At 38.7% G+C, this 24,910-nt stretch overlaps 1 protein-coding gene across 3 annotated transcripts in view; it reads right to left on the reverse strand.

The window, feature by feature from the left end:
• SLC9A9 (solute carrier family 9 member A9) overlaps positions 1-24,910 on the reverse strand; it is a 527,348-nt gene that overhangs the window by 130,939 nt on the left and 371,499 nt on the right. Inside the window, exon 13 of one of the 3 annotated variants that reach the window (XM_057498900.1) lies at positions 3,691-3,859. The exons of the other annotated variants lie outside the window; for them this stretch is intronic. Within the exon in view, the coding sequence (XP_057354883.1) occupies positions 3,706-3,859 (154 nt within the window). The 3' untranslated portion in view covers positions 3,691-3,705. Of the gene's footprint in view, positions 1-3,690; positions 3,860-24,910 lie in introns of those variants that run through there. 3 annotated transcript variants of the gene reach the window in all.

Raw genomic sequence — 24,910 nt, forward strand, 5'->3', positions numbered from 1 at the left:
GGGAAAGACCCTGGATGGGAATGTATCCTCTAGATGCAAGGAGCATATACTTCATGGGAAATCATCTACAAAAATCAGTAATGAACTTCAACAATGAGGGGGATGGGCATGGAGCACACATTTAGGGAACCATAAAATCCTTCTATGCAATAATTCAGGAGAAAAGTGGGCCCAGCCAAAGTAAATAATGACCAGAAGGTATTTATATGAATGGAATGAATGTCGTGGAATTAATCCTAAGAGAACAAACAAAGTTTTGCCAAACTGATGAGTGTTTACCCACAGCACCGCTGATCCAAACGGTATAATTCCAGTGGAGGGTTCTGAACTCTCCATCCCAAACTGGCTTTATGTGTTAGTAGGGCAGGTGATCTACAAGACGTTTTGAGATGGCCACTTCCTCAAATCATGACCTTCTATAACTTCCAGTGCCTGAACTTCCCTAGCACGGGATACAGCTCTTCGTTTCCCACTGAAGATTAGACTTAAAGGCAAGGACTTGGCAGAGGTAATTCTGGGGCTTGTACGCACACAACATGCATGTGAGTAGATCAGACTTATTTCTGAGAACAGAAAGAGGTGAGAACAAAAGCCCAAGGGCCAAAGGGCACCAAGGTATTGAGAAGAGGGCACTATGGAGCATAGGAGTAAGGGAGGCTGGTTATCTGCCAACAGCATCCTGCAGATGGTACAGAATTATTAACCATGTAGGCTTAAAACATAAAAAAAAATACCCAAAGAGGATTGTTTCACCAACACTAATAAGTCACTAAAATTGAAATGAAAACAGCTTTGGGATAAATTATGGTTACCAAAACCATTATTTAAGATTGTGATCCATAGCCACTACAAAGTAACAGCCAAAGTCTTTTTCTCCTTCGGGGTGCTTACCATTTTGTGAGGCCAGGTGATGCTGTTTGTAATTAATAACCACCTTTTGAGATACATATATTTACTTTTTTAATGAAGAAACTTCTTATTCCCAGAAGAGGGTTAAATCAGAAACACCAGTCTTAACATTGCATTATCTTGCCTTTCGCTAAAAAATTAATAAAATAACTTAATTTTAAAAGGGAAATTGACAGGAAGAGATAATGGGTAAGCTAGGAAGCTGCTACTGCATGACTCATCAAAAGAGAAGAAAATAGTTTTAGTTTCTTGCTGAGAAGGACTAAAGTAAATCAGTAGAAAAACCAATGCTTCTCTCTGACCAAACCAGCTGCTATTAATGATGGGACTGCGCTAAAATGAAATCAAATGTTTAAAAAGTTAAAGAATTAATGGTTAATCCTAGAATTACGTTGAAAACTGCACTTTGATATCAGAATCAAAGGGTTAAAGTCAGGAATGTGAGTCAAGAATTAATGGAAATGCCATTGGGAACAGGGTTTTTTTAGAGCAATGAAAACAAGGAAGACTAAAGGAGTGGGAAAAATCTGCTGTGAAACAGGTTTTCAAATGATCATGAAGACGACAGAAAGAGCACAGCATGGGAACAGAATTAACATCAATTTGGCAGAAAATGAAATAATGAGAGTTAAGTGGGCGCTCATGGCTAATGGAGCATTCAGGCCTTTTCGGTCTATCAGTCCAAGGGATAATGATGACAGCTTAAACAACGAGTGTATATAAAGTGATATTTTTTCTGATGCCACATTATCCAAGTCCTAAAAGTAAATGCCAGTTAGGACAGGTGGACTTTCATTAATTCCCTCCTTCATTCACCCATTCATTCTTTCATTCATGAAATCCTGGTTGAGTGTACACCATGATCATTATTACATGCTGGATATTGTGATGGAGATGATAAACCTGCATACATCCTCAAAGTGCTTACGCTAATTTTATTGAATCAAAGATGCCATCAATTATAAGGCACTATTGCTTTATGCACCTCTAAGAGGAAAAATGCTGAGAAATGTATTTCTGACACCATTGATCATAAGGCATGTCTTGACTTCAGAAATGTTAAGATGTGAAAAAACATGCAGTTGGAATCAATGACACACTCACACAAAATAATCAAAATCCAGTGCTCAGTAGCAATGTCAGGCCATTAAGTACACTTGCCTCTGGACAGTTCATGCAAGAGTAGTAGTCTATCTTCCTCATACTTGGGGAAAAAGTCCAAAGAGATATTTTTAAATCTTTTAACAAAATATTCTTTTTATGCTTACAGATTAGAAGGTACTACATTCCTTTAAAAAATCCTATTATAAACAACATGCCTAGTCTCTGGGTGAAATCAGAGCCAGGACTAGGTGGGGCAAGAGAGGCACCCTCTCTCTCTGGGTCCTGTAAGTGCTGAGTATTTGCCTGATCGTGAGTGTGCATCTCCTTAAAGTTTGCATCTTAGGAGCCTTGTTTGCTTCACCCTAGTCCTCTACATCTACTTCCCCTCCTTCTCCACCCTGTGCTGGGCTCTGGGATGCTCACCAATGTGGACGGCATCAATTGCATTCTTTTGCTCTCTGATTTTGGATTGGTTTTGGCCACAGGAAGCACTGGCAGGATTATGGAAGGGAGAGAGTGAAGACAGGGTATTTATTCCTCAGGCTCCCTCCCTGCTAGGTCACCACTGCTGTTTGGTGCTTTCCCAGAGTCTCAGCTCCTAATTGGCTCCTCTGGGCAGCTGCTCTCTGGTTCCAGTCACTACTCCTTTCCCCTGCCTGCTTGGGTATAGGGTAGCTGCTCTCCACTGATTCTAGCCCTGGGGTACCGAGCTATCCCTGCTGGTTTTCATAAACCAGCCAGTATCTTTGTAAATATTCTCTTTATTAACTTTCTTTAAATGACTCAGTTTGAATGTGCCATTTGTTTCCTTCTTGGACTCAGGCTAATAAAGTTTCACATCTATAAGCATTTGGCTGCACAAACATCTCACTTGAACAGGGAACTTTAATTTTGCAGGCACTTGAAATTTCTTAAGGAACTCCTGAAGAAGAAAAAAAGAAAAAAAGAATAAAAAAAAAGCAAATCTTTTTTTTATTAAGGTATCATTGATATACATACACTCTTATGAAGATTTCACACACACAAAAATGTGGTTACTATTTTCACCCTTATTATCGAGTCCCCCTCATACCCCATTGCAGTCACTGTCCATCAGTGTAGTAAGATGCCACAGAGTCCCTACTTGGCTTCTCTGAGCTACACTGTCTTCCCCATGACCTCCCACACACCATGTGCACTAATCATGATACCCCACAATCCCCTTCTCCCTCCCTCCCCACCCACCCTCCCCCACACCTCCCCTTTGGTAACCACTAGTCCCTTCTTGGAGTCTCTGAGTCTGCTATTTTGTTCCTTCAGTTTTGAATAAGCAAATCTTAAACAGAGTTTCGTTTCCAGTCTTAAAGTTGGAATTGCGTTTTTAACTATTTCCCTAGGGTGCCTGAATATTCATGCCGAAACTTCTGCCAGCCTTAGGCTGGATCAGGTTTCACAGGGAATTCATATATATATATGCTGTGGCATGTGCCAACTGCAGCTGTTTGGAGTGCAGATCATACCACAAGACACAGTAGGACCTAAACAGGAGTAATGAAAATGTTCCAGAACATAATGTACTTATTACACCCAAAGGCAAAATGTGCTTTAATAAATGCTCTAACTTAAACTACTGAATTCTGTAGAAATGTTCAGAGTTCTCAGACCTCTTTCTACAAGCTGAAGTTGTGCCCTGGTCAAGCAAGGAAGTGGAACTTAGCCTGAGCAATCTGGATCCTGCTGACCTTTCTGGTGGTGAGCTTGATGAAGAGAGTTCACACCAGGCTGAGGACTGTGAGCGGAAGGGACCTGGGTCATCTCATCCCACCACATCATTTTAGAGATAAGCATGCCAAGACCCTTAAAGACACTTCAAGATTATGGGGAGAGGTTACATGGCAGAGGTTAGTAGGTAGTAAGTACCAGTACCAAGACTTAAACCAGTTTTTAAAATTAGGTTGTTTACTTTTCAACTTTGTATACTGCCTGCTTTAAACAAATACAAGGGTGAGGGAGATTATAAAACCTTTTCTATCCTTTGGTGAGAATGGACTTCTAAAAGGAAAGATTAAAATTAAGAAATTAGTGAAAGATACTTATTACCCAAGAAGTCAGTATATAACAAGGGACAGTGAATTTGAAATTTGAAAAAATATGGTTGTAGTGTGGTGTGATGTGATTTCTCAAACTCTAGTAATTCACATAGCACCTTTGTGATATTTTTACAAAACTGAAAGCCGCTTGTACTATTATGTTTTAAGTATTTTTCTTTCCTCCATTCTGTCAGTTTTGCTTCATGTATTTTGGGCCTTGTTAAGAACATGTGTTTTTAATTGCTGTATTGTCATAATGAATTGGCCTTTCATATCATTATAAATGAGAATCTACCAATATGTATGTATGTGTATGTGCCATAGTCCATTTCATCTGCTGTTAAGATACTGTTCCAGTTCTCTTAAAATAACTGTTTTCATGGTATATCTTTTTCTATCTTTTGTTCTTTGGCTCATTTGTATCTTTAAATCTAGTTGGATCTTGTTTTTCTTGTTTTTAAATCTCTGTCAGATAATCTCTGCCTTTTGATTAGATTTAGTTCATACACATTAGTATCATTGATAGAGTCAGGTTTACTACTGATATTTTGCTATTTGTTTTCTGTATGTCTCATGTATTTTTTAAATTAAGGCATTACTGATATACAATCTTATGAAGGTTTCACATGAACAGCATTGTGGTTTCAACATTCACCCATATTATCAAGTCCCCCCCACCCCATTGCAGTCACTGTCCATCAGCGTAGTAAGATGCTATAGAGTCACTACTTGTCTTCTCTGTGCTATACTGCCTTCCCCGTGATCCACCTACACTATGTGTGCTAATCATAATACTCCTTAATCCCATTCTCCCTCCCTCCCCACCCACCTTCTCAACCCCTTCCCTTTGGTAACTGCTAGTCCCTTCTTGGAGTCTGTGAGTCTGCTGCTGTTTTGTTCCTTCAGTTTTGCTTTGTTGTTATACTCCACAGATGAGTGAAGTCTTTTGGTACTTGTCTTTCTCTGCCCAGCTTATTTCACTGAGCATAATACCCTCTAGCTCCATCCATGTTGTGTAAATGGAAGGATTTGTTTTTTTTTATGGCTGAATAATATTCCATTGTATATTTGCACCACATCTTCTTTGGACACTTAGGTTGCTTACATATCTTGGCTATTGTAAATAGTGTTGAGATAAACATAGGGGTGCATATGTCTTTTTAAATCTGGTATCTTGTTTTCTTCAGGTAAATTCCTAGGAATTGAATTACTGGGTCAAATGGTATTTGTATTTTTAGTTTTTTGATGAACCTCCATATTGCTTTCCACAGTGGTTGGACTAATTTACATTCCCATCAGTGGTATGAGGGTTCCCCTTTCTCCACATCATCACCAGCATTTGTTGTTCCTAGTGTCTTCTATGTTGGCCATCCTAACTGGTGTGAGGTGATATCTTACCATGGTTTTAATTTGCATTTCCCTGATAATTAGTGATGTGGAGCATCTTTTCATGTGCTTGTTGGCTATTCAGATTTCTTCTTTGAAGAAGTGTCTGTTTATATCCTCTGCCCATTTTTTAATCTGCTTATTTGTTTTTTGGGTATTGAGTCATGTGAGATCTTTATATATTTTTGATGGTAACCCCTTATCGGATAAGTCATATATGAATATATTCTTCTATACTGTAGGATGCCTTTTTGTCATACTGATGGTGTCCTTTGCTGTACAGAAGCTTTTTAGTTTGATGTAATCCCATTTGTTCATTTTTGCTTTTGTTTCCCTTGCCCAAGGAGATATGTTCAGGGAAAAGTTGCTCATATTTATATTCAAGATATATTTGCCTTTGTTTTCTTCTATGAGTTTTATGGTTTCATGACTTACATTCAGATCTTTGATCCATTTCAAGTTTATTTTTCTGTGTGGAGTTAGACAATAATCCAGTTTCATTCTCTTACATGTAGCTGTCCAGTTTTTCCAACACCAATTGTTGAAGAGGCTGTCTTTTTTCCATTGTATATCCATGGCTCCTTTATCATATATTAATTGGTCATATATGGTTGGGTTTATATCTGGGCTCTCTAGTCTGTTCCGTTGGTCTGTGGGTCTTTTCTTGTGCCAGTACCATACTGTTTTGATTACTGTGGCTTTGTAGTAGAGCTTGAAGTTATGGCGCGTAGTCCCCCCAGGCTTCTCAGGATTGCTTTGGCTATTCGGGGTCTTTGGTGGTTTCATATGAATTTTAGAACTATTTGTTCTAGTTCACTGAAGAATGCCATTGGTATTTTGGTAGGGATTGCATTGAATCTGTAGACTGCCTTGGGCAGGATGGCCATTTTGACAATATTAATTCTTCCTAGCCAAGAGCATGAGATGTATTTCCATTCATTGGTGACTTCTTTAATTTCTCTCATGAGTATCTTGTAGTTTTCAGGGTATAGGTCTTTCACCTCCTTGGCTAGGGTTATTCCTAGGTATTTTAATCTTTTTTATGTAACTGTAAATGGAGTTGTCCTAATTTCTCTGTCTCATATATATTTTTATTTTCTTTACTGCTTTCTTTTGTATTAAATGGATATTTTCTATGTACCATTTCAATTCCTCTAATAAGTCTTAAAATATATTTCTTGAGTAATTTTCTTAGTGGGTGCTGTATGGATTACAATATACATCTTAACTTATCAGACTCTATTTCAGATTTATACTTAATAAGTTCCAGTGAGATATAGAAAATTTGTTCTATTCTATTCCCTCCCCACTTTGTACTATTAATGTAATTAATATCACATCTATATATGTTACAAACACAACTATATAAATGTATATATTGTTGATTTATATAATCTTACATCAAAGAAACTAAGAAGACAGTAGAAAAATGTAATTATAAAATTTTTATATTAATTTTCTTATTTACCATTTCTATGCTCTTCATTTCTTCCTCTGGACTCAAGGACCATCTCATGTTGCTTCTTTGCTTGCTATATGTAGCTTTCTTTACTCCTTTTCCCTTTGTATTATTATTGTGAAATATATATATATCTCCACATACTAGAGGCCCCACAATTAAATTTTACAGATATTGTTTTATCCTGTTGTTTTTTAATTAATTAAGAGAATAAAGGAAAAGAAGTGTGCAATTATGCCATCTTATATAGTTATGTATAATTTCCTTTGCCAGCACTTTTTTTTTTCATATGGATTAGATTACAGTCTAGTGTCACTACCTTTCATCTTGAAGAATTCCTCTGTATTTTTTAAGTCTCACTTCTCCTAGCTATAAATTCTTTCAGTCTTTGTTTACCTTAGAATGTCTTTATGTTTTCTTCATTTTTGAAAGATAATTTTGCTGGATATAGTATTCTTGGCTAACAGTTTTTTTCTTGAAGCACTTCAAGTATGTTATCCTCTGCCGTTTGGACTCTCAATTGCTTCTGATAACAAGTTAGCTGTTCATGCTATTGGGAATGACTTCTATATAGCATATCATTTTTCTCTATTGCTTTCAATATTTTATCTTTGTCTTTGACTTTCAGTATTTTGACTGTGATATGTCTAAAAATGACTATTTTGGTTTTCTTACTTGGAGTTCATTAAACTTGGTTGTGTAGATTAATGATTTTCATCAGATTTGGGACATTTTCAGCCACTATTTCTTTGAATTTTTTTTCTGCCCCCTTTCTTTCCTTTCCTCTGGTTCTCTCATTATATTCATGTTTGTGTGCTTAATGGGTTCTCAGAGGATCTGCTTATTTTTCCACATCCTTTTTAAAAATTTTCTTTAGTTTTTCAGATTATATAATTTCTAACAATCTATCGTTAAGTTCGCTGATTCTTTCTTCTTCCAGCCCAGATCTGCAGTTGAACTCCTCTAGTGAATGTTCCATTTCAGCTATTGTACTTTTCAATTTCAAAATTTCCATTTTCAAATATAATTTCTATCTCCTTTGGATCCCTATTTGATAGATTATTATTATCATACTTTCCTTTAATTTTTTAAACGTGTTTTGATTTAGCTGTTTGAACAAGTATAATAGTTGCTTTGAATTTTTTGTCTCCTGCATCTGGGCACCCTCAAAGTAGTTTTTATTGCTTGGTTGATGTTGTTTTTCTGTAGAAGGATCACCCTATCCTGTTTCTTTCCATATTTCATAGTGCTTGTCAAAAACTTGACATTATAGATATATATTTTAGCAATTCTGGATTCTGATTAGCTCCCTCCTCCACCCTCCCACTTTCAGGGCATGTTGATGTTGCTATTTTGTTGTTGTTATTTTATTTGTCTAGTGGCTTTCCTGGAGAAATTATATGAAGTCTATTTCCTTGTGGAAGTCCTGCTCAATTGATGTTTTATATTTTAGTTTATTTTAAGTAATAATATCCAGAAAATCATGGTTTGATATACTAGCTATACATATTAATACCCCTTAACCCTTAGCATACAATCAGGATTCAGTGGACCAAATTTTAGTTGTTGAGTTTACTTTTCGAGCAGTTCTATTTGTAAGCATTGGTATTTCATGACTTTTTCATTCTTTCTTATGAGTCTTCCAAAGCAATAGGAGAAACTTTACTTATTTAAAGAATGAAATAATATTAATTTTTCTTAATGACTGCCACATAGGTCCATTGGATTCTTATAATATTATAGAATCTTAATGATCTTATTTTTCCTATATCTTGAAAAATTTTGCTATTTTATCATCCTTGAAATTATGTCATTATTACTCATTATTCCTAACGATGCTAAAAATGCTAAATTAATCAGAAAACAATACCACCGATGGGATCACCATAGGTGAAAAATAGTGAAATGAGTCATCATTAATTTATTATCCTTCATTTTTCTTATGCTGTTTTAAGTAATGCATCACCTGTCAAAAAAGTCTAAGAGAAGACAGGAGACACCCTCTTTATATTTTAGGACATACTCTATTTTAGGTCATGTTCTATTTTAGCTTTCATTTGGACACATTTGAGAATTCAGAACTTTAAAAATTTCTCACCCACAATGACAGAAATAATAAAATTTACAACAGAAGACATTTCAAAATTATTAGACAAATGAGAAGCCAAATGCAAAGAGACAACAAGACTCTCTACTCTAAGGATGATTGCCAAACTGATTCTTTTAGCAAAATCTTAGACCGTAACTTTTCAGATAATATCCAAGATGAATTGTTTTAAACTCAAGAATCTATGAGTGATGAATATAATCCTAAGAGCATAAAGTAAATCTGGCATTCTCAACCATTTAGTCAATGAAAAGAATTATTTTACTATGTAATATTTTCCAATAAAAACTTGGATTATTCCATGTTTCTAAAAGGACATATTCATATTATTTTGTATTTTATGATGGTTTTAGTGCCAAAATTACTTGTCATGATTTATAAGTGGACAAATGCTGAATCAGGTACACATACAAAGATGAGTGGAAGAAAATTAAAACAATTAAATAAACTCATTATTCTAATTTCTGTTTGTAAATCTAAAACAGAAATATTTTGTAATGTGGAATTAAAAATATGGTGTTTCTTTCAATAAAATTGTGATTAATCAAAAGTTTTTCATTTTGATGTCACAAGTGCAAGAAGTTCCATAAGTAATGATAAGTTAGAACTTTTTAGTGATGTATTTGAAATCTGGAATAATGATTTACAAATTGATTATGTTCCAGGTGCATGCATGACAGTTGATGAACAATTAATTAAATTCAGATGATGTTGACCATTTCATGTTTTTCTCCTTCTCTCTTTCATGTCTAGAGAGAGAGAGTATATGACAAAAAGATTATGTTTGATGTGTTTATAGTCTTATTAAAATTATGAATAGATTTGTCTTTCACTATTTTTTTATTCTTCTGAAAATTATTTGTAAAATGTCTTAAAATATAAAAAGTCATGGTGTTTTAGATCTAGATGGCAAATAGTAATGACTATTTTTCCTAGCATACTAGGGGTTAAATATACATGTATGACTTAAAAATTTAAAGTTCATCATTATACCACCTTAAATATGCCTGTATTCATGTATAATACATTTTAGGCACAGGTATGTGCTAGAATGACTGATTATTTTGGAACCAGGATGACTTAGGTTTGAATTTTGGCCCCAATCCTTTCAGCTGTGTGACTATGGACAAGAAACATCCCTTCTATGAATCCTAGTTTATTCATCTATAAAAAGAGGGTAATAGAACCTTAATAGAACCTGATCTTCAGTTAGCCTCATATTCAGTGATGAAGACAAGGCACCCAGCATATTTACTAGGAGACAGTGGTGTTCGATTAATACTTGCCTCTTCCTTCTTTCCTTTTTGGTATCAATTATCTTTGTTGAGGAGTCTGCATGACTAGATTATGACTAATGGAAAAATAAATCTGGCTCAGGAATAGCACTGTGTGTGTGTGTGAGTGTGTGTGTTTAAAGGCATACAATTAAGTGAAAATAAACAAATCTTAGTGCAAAGAAGAGTGTTTATGTGTGGATGAAAAATAAATGGAAGGATTATATCCTAGGAGTAATATACAAATTTCCAGGCCAGATAGTGACCTTGATTTACTCTCTTAATATTGTGTACAGACCAATACAGAGGAGAAAAGATATCCTACATAATGTTTTCAATGGTCCAGATAACCGTTGGAAGTTTAAATATTTTTTTTGAACAAAGGGCATGTGATGATTTCTTCATTTTCCTTATTGACAATTTCCTTATTGAAAATAACAAGAGGGGTTTGCTATTTTGCTTCCAATACTGACCAAGAAAGCAGAACAGTGATGACAAAGCAGGAATGGAAACCCTGGGGGAGGTTTGCTGTGTCATTTGGGCTCTATTAATGCAAGGGAGAGAAACAGCAGACTCAATTAGATACATCCTTTGGCTTTAGGGAGGCATACTCATAACATTCAGGAAAGATGTGGTAGAACTATCAGTGGTATTAGAAATTACTAGAACTCTTTTAAAGAACAATTAGGCAATATGTGAAAGTAATGGACTGTTGGGCACTAAAAGTCTATTCTTGGGAATTGATTTTGAAATTAGACCATCCAACTGGACTTTAAAATAAACCCAAACTAAATGCATTATCACGTTCACTACAGATTATCAGTAACAGCCCAAAACCCATCTAGAAACAACTTAGGTTGTTTTGTCCCTTCATGCCTACTCCAGGCTTCCTAGGACAGCAGTCAGAAAATGTTTTCCATAAGGGGTCACTAGCATTTCAGGCCATACTCTGTGGTAACCACTCAACTCTGGTTGTAGCGTGAAACCACCCACAGATGGTATGAAAACAAATGAGAGTGGCTGTGTTCCAACAATACTTTATTGTGAACTCTGAGCTTTTAATTTCCTATATTGTCACATGTCAAGAAATATTCTTTAAAAAAATGTTTCTTCAACCATTTAAAAATGTAAAAGTCATCATTAGCTCTTGTATCATACCCAAACAAGTGGTGGGTTTGACCTGGGACATTCTCGCTAAATGGGGTAGAAGAGAGACTTGGAGAGGGTGCAGCCCTTTTTCCTTTCCACTGCAGAAATGGGTCTGGATTTTTCTGTTACCAGTGCAAAGGAAACATGTATTCTTGCCCATTTGTCACCTAACATGCCAATTCCTATTGGTAATGCTCTTTTTGAGAAAGACATGTTTGTTCATTAATCTGATTATAACCATTCTGGTAATGCACCATATCTCACCAGATATTACTGATACCAAAGAGAAAGAAAGGAGGAAACATGTATTTATTGATTGCCTTCTATAATGAAAAAATGCCCAGGTTTTCTGAAAGGAAGTAATATGGGTCCATACAAAAGAGTCCTGAAAACTTGATGGACAACCCAAATAGATCGCAGGGCAGGCCAATGGCACAGATAAAAATAAATATGCTTGTAGGGTAGGAAGTCTCTGGCATAGTTTAGAAAGTTGTGCAATTGGTTCAATTGATGACCCTGCTAAAGGATCCCTCTGCAAAGGGAGGGTAACTTTCCAGGCTCACAGATGCACAGTGGTTTTCAAGGAGAGCCTTTTCCTTCTTAACCGGAACCTATGAGTTCTCTCTATTTTAGTGCTTGGTTGGCAAATTGAGGCTGAAAGGATCTTTAGAACAAAAGCGAGTCCACATCATTTCAAAGTACATACAAGTCTATGGCTCAAATTCTTTCCATAGGAAAATGACAGAAAGGTAATGAGTTTAAATAATGTCATGATCAAGGTTAACTAAATCAGTGTGATTTTCATAATTTAATCTGCATATTTGTCACCTGAGTATCTTGGTATAACAAAGAATCTGATTCAGTGAGGTGTCTTAGGTTGAGCTGCCATGACAAAATACCATAGACTAGGTGGCTTAAATAACAGACATTCCTCTCTCACACTTTGTAGGCTGGGAAATCCAAGATCGAAGGGCTGGCTGATTTGGTTAGTGTGAGAGCTCTGTCCCTGGCTTGGGGATGGCTGCCTTCTCACGTGCTCGCATGACCTCCTCTTCGTGTGTGTGAGGAGAAAGAAAGAGCATGAATTCTATGGTGGATCTTATTAGAACACTAATCCTATTGAATCAGGCCCCCACACTCCCTCCCATGACTTCAATTAACCTTAATTGCCTCCTCATAGGCCCTATCTCCAAATACAGTCACAGGAATTAGAGCTTCAACATATGAATTTAGGGGGGACACAAGGACACAGTTCAGTCCTTAGCAGTAGGTGTATGTGGGGTCTGATAGTCTGCATTTCTAATAGTCTCTCAATTGATGTGGGTGCTGCTGGTCTCTGGACCACTTTTTGGGTATGAGAGAACTGAAGTCAAAGGTCCCAGGTCCCACTTTAGGAGAGTGAGGGTGTTAGGATGACACACAACTACGTTAATAAGGTTTGTTCAGGAATGAGCCTGATAAAAAAAACAGCATTGCATCCTCTTCATGTGCAAGATCATCAAAGAAGGCACAGACCTGAAGAGACTCCCATGATGGCAGCTCATTCTTCACCAAATGACCCCAGACAAAATTGATTCAATAATATATTTTAGATTTCTGAACTCTTCCTAAGACATGTAAAATTCTCCAGATCAAATCTATAATTCTATTACTGAAGACCCCATCATTGGAACATTATTAAAAGTTCATTTTCAGCTAATGCAAAGACACAAAAATGGCAGTACCATATGAGAACAACAATCATAACATATAGAGGGGAAAGGAAACCCCATCTGAATTTCCAAATTTGTACTTCTATTACCTCTTCAGAGGGAGGTACAGCTTAAAAAACAATGAAGAATCAGGCCGTTTTGCCATCATTTTATTTGGACTATTAATTTGGACAACTCTATCCAGGAGAAATGAGGACTGACTTTACAAAAGATCTGCATAAAAATAAAAAGAAAAAAGACAGTCTCTCCTGATGTATTTTGACAAATTTCTACAGAGGAGGCTGGTTAATTCTGGGCTCAGGAATACGGTTTCTCTAGGGACATGCATGTCAGTGGTTCTCAGAACTTCTTCAGAGATCTGCGTCTCTCTTTTCCTTGAGCATGAATTGGGCTCATCTGGATGTGAGGTGAGGCCATTGTGTCTGTTACTTATCACTGATGGTATTAACTCCCAGTAAAACTTTGGAGGCTTTAATTATAAATAACCTGACGTCCTTACAGTTCCTTTGACTGAAAAGTGGTAGGCATAAATAAACGGTCATCTGAACTTGCATGACTTGAACTTGAGAGATCTCTTTCTGAGATACTGCAGAGACATTTTTAGGCACAGGTTCTTAACAGGAGGACCAACCTGAGGTCTCCTCATTGTAAGCATCCCTGGGAGTCTAAAACAGTGGCCTAGCCTTTCCATCCTTGGATGCACAGCCCCGAACCAGAGCCCCAGAAAGGCTTGATTAAAACCAGCTGCCAGTATTCAAAGTTCCCATTTCATTCACAGTTTAAACCTTTTCACCAAATTCTAAGTTAACGTGGCACAAATCAGTGGTAGAGAATTAAGCAGATACACTTTGCCTGAAGCTATCCCTCTGTATCAGAGAGAAAATGAGGCTGGGCCAAGTAGAGGCACAGGATGGAAGTCTTTCCTGGGCGCTCTCTGCCGGGTTCTCTCTCTCCTGGTGAATATTATCATTGACCTACAGCTTTTCCTAGAAGCTATCTAGGAAGACTGACTTAGATAAAATCCAGAATGTCTGCTACCAGATTTGTTTGAAAGAGCTATCTGAATATTAAGAGATCTTAACCAGCAATTCTTTTATTTGATTCCCAAGATCTAGATTTTTCAGTAATGTGTTGCTGGGATTCTGGACTACAGGGGTAGTGGGGAAGAAGGACAAAGAAAACATAAGTTGAACTGAAGTGCTCAAGTCATATTTAATAATCTTTGATCTACCACTGTGAGGTTGTGTTTAATTACTTTAGGGATAAGTGTCTTGAGAGGCTCGTGTCCTACGTAGGGGTTTTGAGTTGCATAATGAAGCCCACTTGTGGAAATGCTGACTTCGCTTGTTTCTCTCTGTCCCCCATCCGCCATTCCTAATCTCCTAGGACAGTCCCTCTGAATTATAGCAGAGCAGAGGACTGGAGAGGGTAGAACTGCCTTCTCTCTCACTCCAAACGTGGGCTGGACATTTCTGGGGTTGGCCTATTAAACTTACACCTTTTTGCTTATTTGCCACCTTGATATGCCAACTGTAGCCCTGGACTAGTAACATTAGGATTCTGGTGTGAGGAGGGGAATATTCAGATTTATGAGTACTGTACCCCATACAGTGCTTTGTCCATCACAGGCCACCTCAAGTTCCATATATTCGCAATTGTACCTCATGATTTCTCTCTGAACTTTTTTTCCTGCAATATTTTCTGTCTTATTAACAGTGTCACCTTCACCTTGTTACTCGCTTTCAAACTCTTACTCATCTTTCACTCTTCTCATTTCCTATTCTCCACTTCCAGGTGCCAGAATCATTCCACTTCCAGACCAGTTCCTCAACTCAGTTCTACTTGACGCTGCTGCTTCTGTATGTCAGGCCTTCATCACTTTGCTGCAGAATTTATCTCTGGCCTTTATCCCGGGTATTGCTGCTAGAATTGTCTCCTTTTGAACTTTGCTATTTCTTTTCTAATTTCTTAAGTTGAACAGGTAGATTTTATTTTCAGTCATTGTTTACTTTCATTTAATTTTTTATAATATACTAAAAACATTTAAAGCTATACATTTTCCTCTGAATACAGCTTTAGCTGTGTTTTATACTCTTGGTGTGAAATTTTTCTTTTCTTGTTATCTCTATGTATGCAACCTCTTCATAATTTTAGCTAGGATTTGCCTATTATACAAAAGATAATTTAAAGGAATGTTTCTAAATGTGCAAGTAATTAAAATGTTTTTGTAATCCTTTGTTGTTGATTTACAATATCACTGGATTACACTGGGACCTGCAATATTCCTTTCTTTTCCCTTTCAGATGAATGGTACTTTGGCTGAATTGGATTTTAGGATCATAATCCATTTTTATTAATAATCCTTCTTTCTTACTGTGGGTGTTATTACAGTGCTCTTTAGATTCAGGTATTTTAGATGATGAGTAAGTAACCTGTTCTTTCTGTCAGAAGCTAAGATTTTTCTCCCTATCTTTGAAAGGCAGGAGTTTCCCTACAGTGTGAAGTCTTAGGTTTGGTTGTAGTTATTTTCCTCTCTTAATTCATCCTCTCTAGGATTCAGCAAAGCTTTCAGTCTGAAGGACCAGCTATTTCTTCAGTTTAGGGAATATTTTTATCTATTATTTGCTTAGTACTTTCCATGCACTTGTGTCACTTCCTATCCTGCGGCATTCCCAGTGTTGACATAGTAGGTCCTCTGGTTGCCTCCGAGGTCTCTTTTCTTGCTCCACATGGTTTCTACTTTGGGGACTAGTTCCCCGTTTCTTGAGATATTTCTTTGAATCAACAATCTTCTAAAACATGAATCTACTCTCAGCAGTGAGAGTTTATTTTTTTCAATTTGTCTACTGAACTTTTAAAATTCAGAAATATCATTCTTAGTTCCAGAAAGTGTTTTCTGTGCTCTAATTATATCTTTGTTCTAATTACTTTTATTAATGTCCTCTCCTTTTCCATTAGTTCTATAAATGAAGCTGCTTGTTAAGCCTAGTCCTTCTCTGTCTGGTTACAGATTCCCCTTAAGTGGGTTGGGATTTTTCATTACCTACTCATTTTGTGTGCTCCCTTAATCCCTGTACTGGCCAGCCTGCTGGGGTGCTCTGTCAGGGATGACAGAGCAGGGGGCAGGAGGCATGCCTGTAGCCATTCTTGCAGGCTGGTGGCCAGTAAGCCAGGGAACTGTTACTTTCTGAGGAAGCGCTGATTGAATCCTCTCTAAACAGAACAGACTGACGCCAATCTGGCCACAGGGAAGCCCCACAGAGGTCCAAGAGGGTGAACATGGTTTGGTAACCTCTTCAAATTCCATACCTGCAGCCCTGTAGGTACCTGTACAGATATAGCCCCCTTCCACGGTCAAAGACAGACGCCTGACAAATGGACTTCTTCAGGGGCCACAGAACCCAGCGCCTTCCTTTGAGGATCCTCCTCTGCTGTTTGTCAGCAGGTCTTGCTTGTTGCCGCAGGATCAGAAGTCCCCAGTGTGCCCTCCCCCTGAGTTGTCCTCTGGTCTTTGCCTCTAATCTTACTTCTGTTGACTCCAGAGAAGGGACTGAAAAGGACGGGGGACAAGAGTCATGCCTCCTCTCTGGCAGCCACCTTCTCAGACTCCAAGTTACCCTTCTAAAGTGCAAGCATGATAATCCTAATCCCTTCAATGGCCACCCCATTTCCTACAGCACAACAGCCAAGCTCTAAGCTCTGTGAGCTGAGCCCTCAGCAAGCTGGATGCATTGTACCAGGCCCTACACCCTTTATTTTTAGTCATACTAGACTCCTCACTTTCTCCAAATCCATGTTGTGTATTCTCCCTTCTGTGGACGTACACTTGCCCTTCATCCAGAAATCGCCACCACTGTCCCTGTCTCTGACTTTTGACATCCCTCTCATTCTCTAATTCTGATGCCACCTTTCATAGGAAGCCTCAGTAGAAATGTATTCCTCCCTCTTCAGTGTTCCTGGGCAACTATTTGTTCCTCAGTGGCAGCACTTGACACAACCTGCCTTTTTTTTTTTCAGATTATCTGTGTACCTCTGTCCCACTAGAGTTTAACAGAGGAAGGATGTCTTCAGCATCAGTTTATAGACTTCCACTTCAGAAAGGGCCTCTGTGTCCTACATGAAGGACTTCTAGTTATTTTCTCCCACCCCACAGAGGTGCTGCTGTACAGAGAGCAATGAGATGTGGAGTAACAGGGATCATGGTCATAGCCACTGAATTCCACACAGAGTCTCTCCCCAGTTGCCTGGGAGCATGAAGGGTAGGTAGTGAAGTGGAAGTTGGCCAGCTAAAGCTGCACTCATCCCAAGCGATTGTGCTTTTCAGAAGATCTGGCATACATGAGCTATTAAAAAAGATGAATTCTAAGGGGAAATTCCTCAGGAAGTTTGTAAAGGATTCATTGTGTTAAGACACAGAAAGATTAGACAGCGAGAAAGGGCAGTCCTATGGAAGGCACAGGAAGTGCCGGGAGGTGACTTTCCAAGGTGGCTCATTATAATGAGGCAAGATCACCCTCCTCATCCCTGCCTGCAGACTCCCACCTCATGGAGAGAATCTGGACACCGAGCAGGGAAGCCGGGGCTCCTGTGCAGAGGCCTGTGGGAGGACAGTGGGCTGCAGAGGGAAAGACAAACCCTAACTCTCTAAAGTACACTGCACCTGTCACCAGACCTCTGTGTGACTTGGGAAGGCACAAAGAAAAGGTTGTTGAGTGAGAACAGTCTAACCTTGACCTAGTCTAACCATTTCTCTTCTTGGGGGGCCCTTGAAGTAATTGGTCATTCAGCACCATTTTCTTGCTTTTGCTTTGAAAGTCATATTGAGACTCTAAAATACAGAGATTGGTATTGTTAATTGTGTGTGTGTGTGTGTGTCTGTTTGTGTTGTGAACATGTGTCAGCATGCTCTAAGCAGCCTTCCCTGGGTGAGAATATACTACATCTCTTCCCAGAGAGAGCAGCCTGTTGCCCCCTTTAAGAATCTCATTGAGCATGCTGGTGCTTTAAATGGACCATTTAAAAGGTAAGGGCCAGTGCCTCACCCAGGGCCAGACACATAGCAGGCTCTTGAAAAATGTGTTGAAAATGGAACAGTCATTATTCAGCAGAAAGGTAGAGAGTCAGACTGATCTTTTCTTTCTTTTTGGCCTTCACACCATTTGATTTTACAATTGCATTCTAATTCCTCTTTTTCTCTTCACAAGCCACTCAAGACTATATATGTATATATTTGTATGTATATGTGCTTATGTGGATAAAGATGTCTATGTGTTTATATATGTATGCATATCTGTGTAAAAGTCTGTGTATATGCAAGTTTATTTGTGTGCATAGATGTGTGTGTGTCTATCAGTCAGTATGTGTGTTTGTGTCTTTTAATTGTGTATAGCTATGTGTATATGTGTATATATGTGTGTGTGTTATGTATATATTCATATGTATGTGTATAGCTGCATGTATGTGTATATGTATATGGGTGCATGTGTACATATACACTTTATATATATATATATCATATGCATACTACAGGCCAGCGATCAAGCCATTTCTAGGAGCCAGATCGAAGAGTGTGAATGCATCTGCTTGGGTTCATTCCCTAAGTCTTGCAGCATTCTTGGAGAGCATAGTAGGGAAGTACAGAAAAGACAGTTATTTTTGGAAGCTGATATTAACACCCCATCTAAAGGGAGTTATTGATGGTACAGGAGAGAGGGAGGGGAGAGCTGAGGGAAGGAAGATTTGAGAAGTGAGAGTGGATGGCATCCAGAGCTCAGAGGAGAGGTTGCCTTGGGAAGGAGAAGGGGCAGGTCTTCTATCAGCTTACAAGGCTCTTTCCAAGTCAGATGACCCCATTCCTCTGCTCTCAGGACCACAGCAACTATGGCAGCAGACTGAATACTCCTTGCTGGGGACAGAATTGCATTCCCTTAAGATGAGCTGCCACTTCAAATGGGCTATCATGTGTCAAAGCCCTAATCCTCAGTGTGCTTGTATTTGGAGATAAGGCTTTAAGGAAGTTACTAAGGTTAAATAAGGACATAAGGGTGAGGTCCCAATCACATAGGATTAGTGGCCTTATAAGAAGAGGAGAAGAGAGAAAGAGAAAGAGCTCTCCCTCCATCTCCATGTACTGAGGAAATGACATGTGAGGATATAGACAGAAGACTGTCACCTGCAAGGCAGAAAGAGGGTCCCACCAGGGGCTGAATCTGCTGGAACCTCTATCTTGGATTTTCCAGCATCCAGAACTGTAAGAAATAAATTTATGTTCTTTAAGCCACCCAGTCTGTGGTATTTGGTTTTTGGTGGCCTGAGCAGACTAAGACACCCCTCAAGAACTCTCCCCATGGCCACTGACCTATGAAAGAATAGCCTCCAAGGCCCAGAGAGACTGACTTTGGGAAAAGCACACCCTTGCTTTATGTGATGGTTACAGAGGCTGGACCAGTGGGAGACTGCCAGAAGGAGGGGGGTCGGGTTTCTGGAGCCTCACTTTCCTGTGTGGTGTCCCTGAATGCACTTCCCATGCTCTTCTACCATGGGATTCTGCAGGGTAGTCCCGGCTCAATCCCCTCAAGAAGGAAGCAGACCCAGCAGGAGGGTTTGTTTTGAGCAACAAAAGGTTGAAATAAAAATTCATGATTTGACTTATTATCTCTTCTTCCTGCAACTGCTATCCAGTCCTCAAGGTGAGGCCAGCCCAGGTTAAGAATTCAGTCTGTGGAGCCAGATGCCTGGGCTTATCACTTACTGGTATTGTGACCGAGGGCAGGTTCCTTACCCTCTCTGTGTCTTTGTTTTCTTATCTGTAATATAGGAACAATAATACCATCTGCCTTGCAGCCTTCTTGTGGAGAATCAAGAAAGTTAATATATATAAAAAAATCTTAGCCTGTGTTAAGCACTCAGTGTTGGCTCTTATTATCTTTTGCTGCCCCTCTTCCTTGAGTTCATCTCCAGGGGACACCCTGGAAGCTCCTGGAGCAGATGCACGGGCAGTTCAGGCCTAGGCACATGCGTCTGAAGGCAAGTGCCCTTGGTTGTATCAGAAGACAATGGGGACAAGCGGGGCTGAGGAGGCAGGTTCAGTAGTGGAGGGTGAGGGGACTTGTGCCTGCTGGCTTCCGTTTTCTCAAGGAAGTGTGAAACAAGGCCATGGGCTGATGGAGAGCATGGAGGAGGGGTTGCGGGAGGTTTGTAGTGGATGGGGAAGGAATGAATTAGAAGTCTAAGAGAGGGGGAAAATGAACCTTCTAGAGAAACGTAGTCAGCTTGCTGAGCAATACTGAGTGCCAATTTGAGTCTTGAGATCATGAATTTAAAGTGAAAACAGAGGCTTGATTGTGTGAATTTCTTCTAGCATCCAGCAGTCCAGGTGCTGGTAGGGAGAAGACATGGAGTGGCTTTCTGACTGATTGTTCTCATTTGTGTGGGGGGGTGTCCACTGTGCCCTAAAGTGTGCTTTTATACACAATTATGCTGATTTTTTTCATAACATATTATGTTAATGATGAAGGCAAATATATTAAGAGTCTTCTCACCTTGCTGCAGTTTGATTTTTATCCCCTTGTCCCTTTCCCCTGAGACTACATGTGTAAATTACCAGTTTATGGTAATTTAATTTGTGGAATGTTTTGGACAAAGAGCTCATTTTCTTAGTTTATGTGGTTTTGGGTACTATATTTTTCTGTTCATTATCTTACTGGGGTCTTAATATCTGTCAAAGGCACAAGGCAATAATGAAAGCTCATACTTACAAAGCACATTACTGCACACCAGATGCTATTCTAAGCACTGTCTGTATATGAACTCACTCATTTTTCACAGCAACTCCATTTTACAGATAGGGAACAGGGAGATCAAGTAACCTGTGTAAAGTCACACAGCAAGTAAGTATCAGATCTAGGATTCAACCCAGACAGCTTGCTCTAGAGTGCATGCTCTGTACACCTATGCTTCCCCAATGCACCCTAGAAAAGACGTTAAAACATTTGTGTCTCTCTAAAATATGTACTTTTTGAGGAAATTTGTAATAGATCTACTTACCCATAACTGGGCCATTTTCTTACCTTTCTGTCACATTGTATGTACCTTTACATTCTCCATATCACGCAGGATAGATTTTACCAGTATCATCTACCCAGCCAAACAAAATATATTTATGAAAGGCCTACCCTGTTTTAGCACAAATGAGAGAAGGATGACCAAAACACTCTCCTTGCATCCCCAGACCTCAGTCTAGCTGGGGATCTGACAAATGAACAGGGAAAGTAGAGCAAAGGATACAGGTAAAGCCCCATAAACATGAGATCCTGTGAGAAACAAGCTATGTAAAGAAAAAGAACAGGTCAGTGATGCTGACTTTACTTCAGTCTCAGTGGGAATCTTTTTAGTGTCTGAGCAGATGACAACTGAATGGTTGTGCTGGAGAAATACTGTGGGAACAACAACAGATGCCAAGGACTCTAGCCATTGCATGCTTGGCTTTGCTGAACATGGACAGTGTGGAGTGCTGGTAACTGGAAGTGATGTTCTAGGCTCATTTTTAGCAATTTTAATTTGTCTCTGACCAAATGGGACCTGGCCAGAGTTCTACAAAATCAACTTCACAGAATCAAACCCTGGATACGTTTCTTGTGATGGGTAATGTGACAGTGGGCTGAACAGAAAGCAAGCAGGTCTGGAGCCCCTCACGTGTCAGATCCAACTGGCCTCAGTCTCCTACGGGCTGTGCAAACTTGGAGAAGACATTTAAGCTTTCCAAACTGCAGTTTTCTAATTTACGACATGGAGAAAGTATTACCTTCCTTGCCGGGATGTTTTAAGGATTAGCAATGAGTTCATAAAGTTGCTAGTATAATAGGCATTCAATCAACCAAAGCCATCATTACTTATTATCATACAGAGTTAAACATGACAGTTAAAACTCTGTGGCAAAATTTTCTTAAATATATCCTTTATTGCTGGAGCAGTCATCTGTTCCTCCTAGTTCTAGCTCACCTTGGGAATATTTGGAGAGGGTAAAAAGGCCATTAAAATGCAACTTATTATACTCAGCTGCTACTTTAGAAGGTACTTAAGAAATTACATGATCGTTTTAACTTGTGTGGGACTTTCTATTACTCTGTATAGATATATTATAGTTGTTTTATTATTATTACTACTATTACTTAACACTGTGGTGGGGAGAAAGGTGAAGGGTATAATTATTGATTGTTTATATCTACCAGGCAATGTACCAAATGGTTCTGCATACATTTAAATATCACAGCCACTTGGGAGCTTGGTGGTAGCATTATTCACATTTTAATAATGAAAAAAAAAAGGCTCAGAGAAGTTGAATCACTTTTTTAAGGTCACATAGCTAGTGAGTGTCAGAACCAGTCTGGCCCCAGGCCCTTTGTTCTGATCTTGTATGACCTCCTGAAACAGGTATTATGGTCACAGTATTTTACAGGTAATGAATGGTAAACCAGAACAGTTAAGTGATTTTTTTCAAGGTCATAGAGTATTAAAGAGGAGGCCCAAGTCAGGGTCTCAATTTTCCTGATGTTCAGTCCAGTTTTCCTCATTTTCTTGAACCCTTGGGGCAGACAATATAGCAGAATGGTTAAGAATAGAGGTTTCTCACCATCAGAGAAGGGAGTTACACATATGGCAAGGGGAAAACTAGAATGATGTTGGGCTAGAATTGAAGGTATTGGTATGAACTCACATACAAATATATAGAGAGCCACAGATATGGAAATGAATGTACAGGTAAATCTCTGTCTCTCTCTATACACACACACATGAGTTTCTAATTCTTTTCACCTAGAAGGCCAGCCTTGAAGCAGAAACGATCCCACCTCACACCAGACCTTGGTTTCTAAATACCATTCTTCACTAAAGGGACCCAGGAATCCTTGGAGACGTGGTTGATGCCAAGGCTAGAGCAATGAGGGTGCATGATGAGCCTGAAACATTTATTGTGCCGATTAGCTAGGAAGTGCTCTAGAAGTGATGGGAAACTGTCAAAAAGAGCAGACAGGTTTAAGGGGCTCCCAATAGACAAATTGAAGACAATTTGAACATCATAATAAATAATAATTGTGACATATTATAATCCACTGAATAAAATAGAAACGCATGAGTCCACACTGATAGAAATAAATGAATGACTTGAAAGTTGATGAGGACTGGAATATTTACATAGTTTCTAATTACCTGCCCACAAAATACTTGTTAAGTAGGTAGGGTGAAAAGAGTAACTTCACACCATTTAATGAAGTGATCAAAGAGAAGATCACCAACAACGTGACAAGGCCAAACCGTGTGGCTCCGGAGAGCATGCCGTGAGAACTCAGCAGCGCTCCCATCAGCCTCCTGCTGCAGGGGCCACACCTGGATCTGTTCATGAGGAACTATGAGCTACCTCCCCAAAGAAGGAGCTCTACAGAAGATCTGGCCTGTATTCATCAAAAGTATCAAGGTCATGAAACTTAATAGACTGAAGAATTGCTCCAGATTAAAGGGGACCAATGAGCATGACAAGTAAATGCATCACATGATTTCAAACTGCAGTCTTTTGCCTTAACAGGCATTAGTAGGTGAATTGGTAAAACTAGAATGGAGTGTGAGGATTAGAAAGAAGAAATGTTTTGAATGTTAAACTCCAGATCTTGGTGGTTGTATTGTGGTTATATAGGAGGATATCTGTTTTTTCAGAATTATATGGTAGTGTATTTCATGGTGATGATATATCAGGCAAACAACTTACTCTCAAGTGGTTCAGGAAAAAAAAATCTTTGTATTGTACTTGCAACTATTTTTAAGTTTGACGGTTTTTTAGAAAAAGGCTATCTCCCCCAACAATGAAAACCTCAAAGCAAAAACAATAAAAAGGAACATAGGTGTTGTACACAAGGGTTATAGTAAAGTGGTTAAAAACACAGGCTCTGGGTTTGAATTCCAGCTTTGCTACTTACAGCCATGTGAATTTAGGCTTAAGTTATCTGTGACTTACTTTCATGGTCTGTAAAATGGGGATAATGAAAGCACCAAGATAGGATCCTTGTGGATTTAAATGAGTTGGTGGCTCTAAAACACCAGGTACCATGACGTCTATAATCGGTGTTTAATACCATTTGTTGTTTTTATTACAGGTGCAGTGGCGTGATTTTCTGGGATCTGTTTCCCCCCAGGGCATATGCCTGAAAATAAAGATGTGTACTGGTTCTGACCTGTTCAACTACAAACATAATTCAGCCAGAAACATGTGCTACATGGTCAGCTGTATCATTCAGGCAGATGGCTGTGGATCCCATAGATTGAGAAAGTTTAAAATAACACCAATGTATTTATAATCTTTAGATATACTTAGTTTTGATGTGGGGCCTACTGAGGATTAGACTTCTTTTTTTTTTTTTTTACTACACAGAACCCTTGTATCAGGCCAAAATACTGTGTTAGGAATAATTCAGGCATTAGTATGAAGAAAAAGTGATTATCACATCGACAAGATGTCTCTGAAGCAATTTGAAAGTGCACATGCATGGCCTATTACAAAGGATTAAATTATATTCATGACCAAAAGTGACTAATTCAATAACAGAATGGAAATTTAAAAGTTGAAATTAAAACAATATTCTGGTTGGAAAGGAAATATAGATAGCACTTTGATTTTGATTCTTTGAATTTATTTCTTTTCTACCCTTCAGATACTTAATATGACTGCAATAATGCAAGATGGGGAGTAAGGC

The sequence above is a fragment of the Manis pentadactyla genome, chromosome 1 (assembly GCF_030020395.1).
Source record: "Manis pentadactyla isolate mManPen7 chromosome 1, mManPen7.hap1, whole genome shotgun sequence".
In the NCBI taxonomy this organism is placed as follows: domain Eukaryota; kingdom Metazoa; phylum Chordata; class Mammalia; order Pholidota; family Manidae; genus Manis; species Manis pentadactyla.